This window comes from Salarias fasciatus, chromosome 18 (assembly GCF_902148845.1).
Source record: "Salarias fasciatus chromosome 18, fSalaFa1.1, whole genome shotgun sequence".
Lineage (NCBI taxonomy): Eukaryota > Metazoa > Chordata > Actinopteri > Blenniiformes > Blenniidae > Salarias > Salarias fasciatus.
The window spans coordinates 16,277,586-16,287,700 of NC_043762.1; the positions used below are offsets into that span (position 1 = coordinate 16,277,586).

Sequence of the window (10,115 nt, forward strand, 5' to 3'; positions counted from 1 at the left end):
CATGTTTTTTCTAGATTCTTTATTTGTTAGTAAAATCCAGGTTAAAAGTATGAAATACAGTTCACGATTCAATTTGTGAATGGAGCTTGCACAATTCAATGTATAAAAGTTCTCCAATAAATTCCTTTTCAGCATTTTTCTTGACAGATTGTTTGTTTTTCCCATATGTTGACTTATCTAGTTAGTACATGTGGTCATAAGTTAGTTAAAATAAATGAAAGTCTCTTTGGCAATCTCTGGTCAAACTCAACACCATTACTGGCTTTGTCAAGACAGGACTGATTGCAGAACTGTTGCATTGGCTCTCAGGAGGTCTTACAAGTGTGCCTCATGGTGTGGAAGGTGAGCGTATTAGCGTGTCCTCTACTGCAGCTTTAGTTGCACTTTATCACCACCTCCAGGGTGTCAATTATAACAACGTGGCCCCTCTGATCTTCAAGTGAAATTACACCTTGTGCTGAAGCTCTCTGCAGGACACAAGAGGACCCAGGTTCAGAGTGCTGTTTTCAGCTCTGCACTCTTCATCTCAAAGCGTGTGGTACATCTGTGTCATCAGAAAGACACACACACACAAACACACACAAAAAAAGTTTACTGAAGAAAATAAGATTTGTTCATCCACCAATGATGTATGCAATCCACCTCCACTCAGGTCAGTAGCTAAAACCTGCAGTATGAACTATTCCAATGCCTTTTCTAATATTATTATATTACCACACCTGGCTAGAGGTGGACCTCGCTGTCCTCCAAATATATTTTCATCAAAGAAAATAACTACATGCATGCAAATTAGAGTTAACTGCAAAATTGGAAGTCACAATATCAATGGGTGGATGGGTGTGGCTGCAGATTATTTCAGTGATACCCAGTTTGACCTCCAGGTGGCAGCACAGCTCAACCTGTTCCCTATGACGTCACTTCCTCTGAAGGTCTCTTAGTTTTGTAGTTCCTGTATTGTTGACCTGTCAGCGTTGTAGTTTAAGCTGTCACAGCTCAATACCTGCCTGTCCTTCTGCCAACCGCAGTGTTCAGCCCTCCTGCTGTGAGTACCGGGACACCGGGCGCACGGGATTGATCCTTCTTGATGTTAATTCCGTCGTCAGCTGGCCAGCGCGCTGCGGGCTAAAGTTAGCTAACAGGCTAGACAAGTTGTAGTCGCGTTAGCAGTTAGCTGCGGTTAGCTGCTAGCCGCTAGCTGCTGTAGGAGGGCAGGAAGCCGCCCACTTCTGCAGCGTCTCGGACAAAAGAGTGCACGGTAAGTCAGCTCAAAACTTACAGCAAATACCCAAAGTTAACCCAGAGTGTGGCATATCAACGTGAGCGCTTCAGTTCCGAGTATTTTTGACTGAGGTGACAGTGTCCAGTGAGCTGTTTTTTTTAAACTGTGTAATGAGTAGAACTCCATCTGCTTTAGTTTCTGATCCTGTGTCTGTCTGCAGTCCAGCTTTAATGCGCACAAGTCCGATTAACCTCGGGCTCATATCAATCTGTTTCCGCAACGAAGCCGCTAAGACACCCGTTCGTGAGAACATAGTGTGAAATGTACATGAGGATCTCCAATATACGGTCCGGGGACCGCGGTCGGGTCATGACAAGAAGGTCTGTCGAATCCCGTCGTTTTGCGGGGGTCAAAAGTTTACAGCGCCTGGTCTGAAAATACTTCAGTTTTCAGAATGTTTCACCCCTAGATTTTTAGAATGTTTTCGAAATTCTTAATTCCATCAACATAATTCAGTCCAGTCCAGTTTGCTGCATGTAAAAGACTATAAAAAACAAAGGACACAGTAAAAAAAAGTATGTTTGGACTTGAAACAATCAACAATTCTACCAATGAACAATCCTTACAATTGCAATTAGTATTTGTTTTTTTTTTTAATAGGGTTTTTTTTTAGTACGTATGTAAACATTTGGTCTTGTTTGTGATGTATATTTGGGATTTGGTAGTTGTTGTTTTTCAATTTTTGAAGAATTTATCTCCCAATCACTTAAAAAAAGAAAACCTTTAAACATTTTAAGTGCATTGTGCAAAAAAAATTGCAACAGCTACAAATTTTACTCATTAAAATAGATTCTTTCAAATGCATTGTGATATTACATAAGGTCCCAGCATCTGTCATGAGCGACTTGGCTCTGTCCTTTTGTTGCGTCTTATTATAGCCACCACTTTCAGAAATGATGACATGTGCTGTTCATGTAAATCTTCTCTGTCAGCGTGTGTGTATGTGTGTGTGTACACATGCATGCCCTGCTAGGCTTCTGGGGCTCAGTACTCAGCTGCTCCCGAGAGAAAGAGGCAAGTCGGCCACTTGTACAAGTGCCGAGTGTTGGATCAGGTAGCTGTCACCACCAGGAACGTGTGCTGCCATGTCCTCCTCTCACTGTGCTGAGTCACACACTCATAAGTCCAACAGAAGCAGAAATCTGGCCAAGGTTGCTGTGACCTGGGGAGAATATGGCCATGATGCGGCAGACCATTTATTTCCACATAATGAACGCTCCATATGTTTGTTGTAGTACGGTGGCATGTGTGGAATGGGGCAGAGCCTTGACGCATAACACAGGAATCCCTGTAATCAGACAGAAGTGCGAGTCTGCTTTGTTTTGTTTGAATTGGTGTTGCGCCATCTTTGTTACTGGAGTTTCTGGAGGTGTCTCAACAAGTTTTTTTTGTATAAAGGAAACGTCTTGATGTCACTATTAAAAAAAACTACAAATGTTTTGCTTCTTATTTTCAGACAGGTTACATACACAATTAAACTTGTCACGAAAGTTATTTATACGTAATCCAAACTACACATTTAAAATTCAGTGATGGCTCAAATCATTCAAATGCAGTTTTTCATCCTTGCAAACACTGCTTTACTTGATCATTTAGTCTACCGGGTTGTGTAAACGTGTTGTGGAAGGCTGTAAAGGTGACTGTTATGCACATAACAAAGTCATCTAAAGTTAGTCAGCATCTATGACAGATGTCTAACTCATGGTGGCTCATTGACTCTGAGTAGACAGACTGGGAGATACATCATTGAAAGTATCAAATTCAAAATATATATATAAAAAAAAGCTAACTTTGCACAGGGTTGACTTTTCTACATGCTTAAGAAATCCCTGTTTTTGCAGTGTGTGCTTTATATCCCATTTTCTGGCCTGTGGAAGGTATTGAGTCACGCTGTTTCCTGCGACTGTTAATAGGTGAAAGTTGACCGTACATACGCCATCTGCCATAACCTCCCAGCTGTCTGGACTTACAGTGTGTCTGGACTCTATATTATAGTTATGTAACATAAGGTTCCCACTGAGAGCGCAGCCACACGCTGCAGCGTGAATCATCGTATGTTTCAGTGACATTTGTTTTGTGTTTCGACCCAGATGGAGGCCCAGAGCTCCAGCGGGCTGCTAGTGTCCCGAAAGAGAAGACGAGACGGCTCCAACGGGGAGCCCGAGGACGGAGAACGACTTGGGAAAGTTCCCAGATGTACTGTGGTGAGTCAGCTCTGAGCTTCACGATATTCCAGCAGGTTCATGTTTTGTTTTTTTTCTCTTAGTTATATTGTGGAGGAAATGCACCTCTGTGCTGTTTGCATTTATGTGCAATTTCCCACTTTGAAATGTCACCAGTGTCACAGCGTCTCTGTATTCTGCATCAGACCATGACTGTTAACAGTCAGGGAAATATGACGGAGATGAAATGATTCTCTCTGTGTAAGAAGTCTTCCTGTGTGTGTATGAGGAGATCACTGATGTCTTTTCCGGGGGTTTCAGGGACTGAGGCACCCGGCGCCCTTTGCAGACGAGCTGATGCCAGCTGATGCCAAGCCTTATGAGAGAGTCGGCATGGAGGAGGCCAAGAGGGGCACACCGCGTGAGTCTGACTGCTTCTGCCTTGTTACATGAGTGTGTCAGGAGATAGTCTGACACCTGAGAGAGTCTTATTCACTGGACTGGATTCAGCTTTACAACGGATCACACTTTACACCAGTTCCCTTTTCGTTCTTGTTTTTATCATCAACATCAGTTTGAACTACCACAGTGATTTTGTACTTTTGTGGTCATTTTTTTATTATTTTTTTTCTTGTTGAGAGCTCACAATCACTTAGGAAATGTACAAAAAATATGAGTTTCCACCATTACACAGACATGGCAGTCTGGATGTCTGCTCCATCCTAAACAAGTTTCCATGATGTAACTGCTTGAAAATCAACTAGCAGTCCTCTTATTTGTTGGGTGAGGAAAGGTGGTAAAGATGCAGATGTGTATTCAAACTTCTTCAGTTTGGAAGCAGACAGAAGTTCAGAAGTTCACCTTTTACATTCACACTTCTAGAGTAGAATAGAAATACTTCGTCCCAGATATAATCCTTTTCCACTAACGAACAAAACTTAAATTTCCTGTCAAGCTCAGTCACATTTGTGTAAACAAGGAGAATAAACTTCTTTTTTTTTTCCTGCGTGTTCAGCTGACAGACCAGTGCGGGTTTATGCAGACGGCATCTTCGATGTCTTCCACTCAGGACACGCCAGAGCCCTCATGCAGGCCAAATGCCTCTTCCCAAACACACACCTCATTGTTGGAGGTAAGTGTGTGTGCGTGCTATTTAACTGTTTTCTTGTGGGTCTATATTACGCTTTCTGTTTGTCTACCACATTGTGCCTGATCTGACATTTTTCCAAATGATCCAATTGCAAGCATGAGTTGTTTTTTTGTTTTTTTTTTTGTGTGTCTGTTGTTTAGTGGGGTTAAAAGCTTCAGAAATTCCCCTCAGCTCTATAAAAACACAGCTCGATATTTTTCAATGCTAACAGGAGTTTGATTGTAAACTTCGATCAAAACATGCAAATTCTTGGTTTTAACTCTTTCAGTAAACATGTCTTCCCAGTATGCAGCGATGCCCTGACTCACAAATACAAGGGCTTCACCGTGATGAACGAGGACGAGCGGTACGATGCCGTCAGACACTGCCGCTACGTGGATGAGGTGGTGCGGAACGCGCCGTGGACGTTAACACCGGAGTTCCTCGCAAAGCATCGCGTGAGTGGATGGCGCAGAAAAATCCCAGAGTTCACAGTCAAAGCAGCTTTTTGTTCTTCTTTTCGGTAGTATTTTCCGATCGAAAGCTTCTCTGTTGACGCATGTTGTGACCTTTGCAGATTGACTTTGTGGCCCATGACGACATCCCATACTCCTCAGCGGGCAGCGACGACGTGTACAAGCACATTAAAGAAGCCGGTGAGCGCGATTTTCACACCTTCTTCACCTTGACTGAAACAGTCAATATTTCCTCATCGATTTAAATAAACATCTGTATCGAACTGAAGTCTTTTTTTTGGCGCCCGTTGCCTTCTGTCTCTCTCAGGCATGTTTGCTCCCACGCAGCGGACAGAGGGCATCTCCACCTCCGATATCATCACCCGCATCGTCCGGGATTACGACGTGTACGTCAGACGCAACCTGCAGCGAGGATATACAGCCAAGGAGCTCAACGTCAGCTACATCAACGTAGGGAATTCAAGTGTTGGCTTTCCTGCATTTTGGACGATTTGATGTAAATTAACCATCCTGAGCGCACTGACGATGAATTGGGATTGAGATTAAAGTGTTAAACAGAAGCAACAAAGCTAATCAAGAGAGGAGCAGAAACTGGAGGGATGATTAAAGTCTGGGTATAAAAATCAGTCCTGTCTGGTTGAAGGGAGTCTTTTGTTGTAAATGGGACCTTTGAGTGCGACGTCACGTCACGCTGTGCGTGTTCGGGGATTTTTCCACCAGCCTGAGTTGCCCTGTTCCCGGACTGTGAAAAAATGTGATGTTCTACATTTCCACTGCTTGTGTCACACCAGTGCACAGCCTGCCTGCACCGCAGTGGAACAGCTGATCACGGTTGCTGGGGAAACCGCACCCCCCCCCCACAGCGGGCAAGAAGTGTAACTGTGTTTTTTTTTGTTTTTGTTTTGTTTTTGTTTTTCCAGGAGAAGAAGTACCACCTGCAGGAACGCGTGGACAAGGTGAAGAAGAAGGTGCGCGACGTGGAGGAGAAGAGCAAGGAGTTCGTCCAGAAAGTGGAGGAGAAGAGCATCGACCTGATCCAGAAGTGGGAGGAGAAATCCCGGGAGTTCATCGGCAACTTCCTGCAGATGTTTGGGCCCGAGGGAGCTCTGGTGAGGAGACGCTCTTCTCTGCTTGAGCTGCAATCGCTTTTTAATCAGGAAGATTATGAATGTTTGGCATTATCGGCGTCACTCCGGCTGGTGTTTATCAACAGAAGCTGCAGTGCGACTATTAGCTCCATGTTTTCATGGTCTGACCTCAAGCCGTTGAACTCACAAGTCAGATTTTTTTTTTTTTTTTGTAAAAGCAGAACTGTACAAGATTAACAACAATGAAATGAAACTCATAAAAAGTGACGCACAAGAGGAGAGCTTTCTTTGAAACAGCCGGCTTGTTTGCACTCTTATACAACTAAAACTGCAAATATGCGACTTTATTAAAAACAAATATATCCAGACGCCAATGCAAGATATAAATTATTGCATCATCATCTGTTGATGTTGGTCGTGTAGGAAACATTCAGCAGAGTCGAAGTTCAAAGAGGGATTAAAACATTTCTGAACGAGGCAGAAAGATGTGAAAATTCATCTGCTGTCCCTTTACAACAGTCAGAATGTTGAATCGATCCAGCACTGTTTGGGATTCCTGCTGGATCTTCTCAAAATAGCAACTCCACAGAATGAACATTTTGTCCTAGAGGAGAATGAAATTACTCTGGAGAGCGACCCGGATCATGCGGTAGGCTGTTTGATTGTTAATCTCTCTGACAGTCAGGGAAAAGGTGTGTGCGTGTGTGCGAGCCACACTCCCAGTGTGCTCACCTGACCGCGCCACGCCTCTGTTACATAACGTGTTAATGACAGAACTGAAGCTTGTCCCAGTCTCTCCAGCCTCCATCCAGCCTGTTTGGTCCTGGAGATGTCCTCAGGAATGTGGGCTTGTGTCTTTTAAAAATTCTTTGCCACTAAATCCCAGGACTTGCTGTTTTCCACCTCACAGCCTCTTTTGTTTGTTTCCACATGAAAAGACGACGACGTGCACACTTTCTGTGCCCCGCTAGCCTCCCGCCGTGCTTCGTTCTTTGCGTTCTGTTGGAGTGATTCTTCCTTCGTGTCTTCCCGCCACAGAAGCACATGCTGAAGGAAGGGAAGGGCCGCATGCTGCAGGCCATCAGCCCCCGGCAGAGCCCCAACAGCAGCCCCACCCGCGAGGAGCGCTCCCCCTCCCCCACCTTCCGCCTCCCGTTCTTCTCCAAAACCTCGCCGCCCCCCTCGCCTCCCCCCCACCACAGCGGCGCCCGCGGCTTCCTCATCAGCGAGGACGACGACGACGACGACAACGACGACGAAGAAGAAGACGAAAACTAGACCTGCTTCGAAACGTCAGTAGAGCTGTGAGGCAGCGTGTTTCATCCAGCCCCCGTCTCATTATTATTATTATGATTTTTTTTTCCCCCCCTAAATGATGGTTTTTACTTTGAGGTTCAGCACTTCATGGTCACTACAGCAGCTGCTTCTGTTTTTAACTCCCAGCCCTCACCCTCCCCGCCGCTCATTTCAGTTTGTTTGAAAAGTCAGTTCCTTTTTATCTCTGTTACTCATCTCACTTGGGAATATTTTCAGGTGTTACTCTCACTGCACTTTCTCGGTTGACCTTGTTCGGAGTTGGGGTTTCGTCCGTGGCTTTAGAGGTGGGGCATGAAGGTTTTTCGCTCATGTGTGGATCAGCAGCTGTAGTTCAGGTGAAGGAGAGCTGAGCCGAGACGCTGAAGATCAGAGGGACGACTGCCGGCGCAGGGCAGAACAGTGAACTCTTGGAGCGGTCTGCTCGTACTCTGCAGGCACTAATATCAAAACGTTTTTTTAAAAAAAAAAGAAAAAAAAAAAGGAAAAAAGAGCAGGGAAACTCCAGATGAGAGAAAATCTGGTGTGAGTCTGACTATAGATGCATTAAAGGAGTAATAATCGGCCTTTCCTGTCGTTTGTGCGCGGGCCCGCCTGCACTGGGACCCCCTCCGCCTGTTTCAGTGTGTGTGTGTGTGTGCATGCAGTGTCTGTGTGAGCAAGCACTTACATCAGCATGCGTCGGTCGTCTCGATTCCTCATCCGCGCGCGGCGATTAGATGTGCTTTCGATATGTTTGTCTGCGGACAAGAAGTCTCAGATCAGACGCCTGTCACTGGTGCAAAAGAACATAGACTTAAATGTTGATGTAGAAATGCTTATTTTTGTAGATTTTATTTCAGTCTGAGCTGAGAATCAACACGAGCAAGAGTTTTTCCTTTTTCTTTTTTTTGTAAAGCAGCTCTGGGCCTGTAGGGACAATACTAATTTCTGTTCACATGTGACAATAACTGAAAGTATTGAAACGTCAGAGATCGGTTTAATAACTCACCACGGAGTGTTCAGTTCGGGTTAGAAGCACAATATTGGTTTCTCTTTCATGAATACAGCCTCCTCACTGGCAGCACACTAAGACGGCAAAGTGAACCAGGCCATCCTGAAAGTGACAACTCTACCACTGGATTTTTTTTTTTTTTTTTTTTAAACTTTGGATCCGATTCAGACAACTCCTCAAGAGTGGCTTCCTGAGATCAGAACGCGAAGTCTGAGGTTCATGTCAAGACTTTCTGAACAGAGCTGTTGTTGCTGCACTGTGTGTGTGTGTGTGTGTGTGTGTGTTTAGTGTTTGAGTGTGTGTCCTGCATCTCCACTGATAAAGCATGTGTTGTATCTCCTCTCTAAAATCGCAGATGATTTCCAGATGTAATGCTTCTCTGTTGGGCAGCTCCTGACACAGTCGGATCGATCCGTTCAGGGTTCGGCTTCTCAAAAGTTCAAATCGTTTTCCTGCTTCTTGTTCCTCTGGATCTAATCTCATTTTCAAGGTTGAGGAACTCCCACAGCTGTTCAGTCACAGTGTTTGACATGATCCAAGCAGAACCGTTGTCGTTTCCTGACCAGACTTTGGTGCTAAAGCTAAAGGAAGCCTCGACTTGATTCTTGAGGAGTCTTTTCTTTTTAAGCCAATGTGGACGTTTCAGTGAAGCAAGGCGGGAAACCAGCGAAGGCCACTTCTAACTAATGAGGCATACAAATGTTTTTAACAACTGTTTTAGTCATATCTAGTTTTACTGTTTGGGGTTATCTTTTGTTTGTTTTACGTTCTGGATGTAGAAGGAAAGCAAGACGAGAAAAATTGTATTAAAACATGTTGGCCAAAGTACTTTTTTTTGACCTTTTGTGTCCTGTGGTTTTATGTCACTGCAGATCTTTCTGGGTTCTATGTTTTATTATCAGAGCTGATTCAAGCAGTTTACTTCCATTCCCGTTGTTTCCTTTCAATATGATTTTAGATATTCATGGATGAAATCTGGATGTTACCAAGAGGCAGAGTCAAAACAGCAGAGATGAAACTACCAGCAATCAGAGCGCCGTCTTATTGGAGAGGAGCTGAAGTTACTCTCAGGGTGCTAAGTGGTCACAGGTACAGTAGATATAAGCTCATGTTACAGTGGAATGAGTTCAGGAGTAATGCGAGTTCTAATTTAGAGTCACTACTTGCTGTCAAACATGTTTGACTGGAGGCAGAAACCCAGCTAAGCTCAGGGAGAACATGTAAACTCCAACTATGGACCTTCGCCAACTACTATTTCCTCAGTAACTGTTAATTTATGGCAAACTGATGAGCTTGACGATACTTAAAACAGCACACTACCTCCATGCTGAAAGTGATATTCAAATCATTAGTATTTCAGCTTAAAAACTTAAACATTTTATATTCAGGTATTTGCTTTGTCACACAAAGAGAATCTTTAAAAAATAAGAATTTGATAGGGATGGTTTAATTCCAAGACCTTTGGTTTTACAAAGGAAGTCAATTAAAGATGACAGTTTCAGAATCCAAAGGTGACAATGTTTAGAGCTTAGTTTGTATTTAATAGCAGCTCTTTGAAACATTAACTAGTGTCGAAAGGTCGAGGGAAAAAAAACAGCCCAGACTTTGACACCGCACACCCACTCTTTTGAAACAGTATCGAGAGGAAGCGGTGGTCCGGTTCAACCCAGACC

At 44.0% G+C, this 10,115-nt stretch overlaps 1 protein-coding gene across 2 annotated transcripts; it reads left to right on the forward strand.

The window, feature by feature from the left end:
• The first annotated feature begins 944 nt into the window (after window positions 1–944).
• Window positions 945–8,002, forward strand: pcyt1aa (phosphate cytidylyltransferase 1A, choline a). 2 transcript variants are annotated; one of them, XM_030114822.1, is made up of 9 exons: window positions 945–1,255; window positions 3,370–3,483; window positions 3,763–3,862; window positions 4,457–4,573; window positions 4,877–5,028; window positions 5,148–5,226; window positions 5,354–5,496; window positions 5,967–6,155; window positions 7,173–8,002. In XM_030114822.1, exons 2-9 carry the CDS (start codon window positions 3,370–3,372, stop codon window positions 7,410–7,412), a joined length of 1,134 nt encoding a protein of 377 aa, XP_029970682.1. In that variant the 5' UTR covers window positions 945–1,255; the 3' UTR covers window positions 7,413–8,002. The 2 variants fall into 2 exon arrangements, with proteins under 2 accessions (XP_029970682.1, XP_029970683.1); XM_030114823.1 differs by having other exon boundaries at window positions 954–1,042.
• The last annotated feature ends 2,113 nt before the right edge of the window (window positions 8,003–10,115 follow it).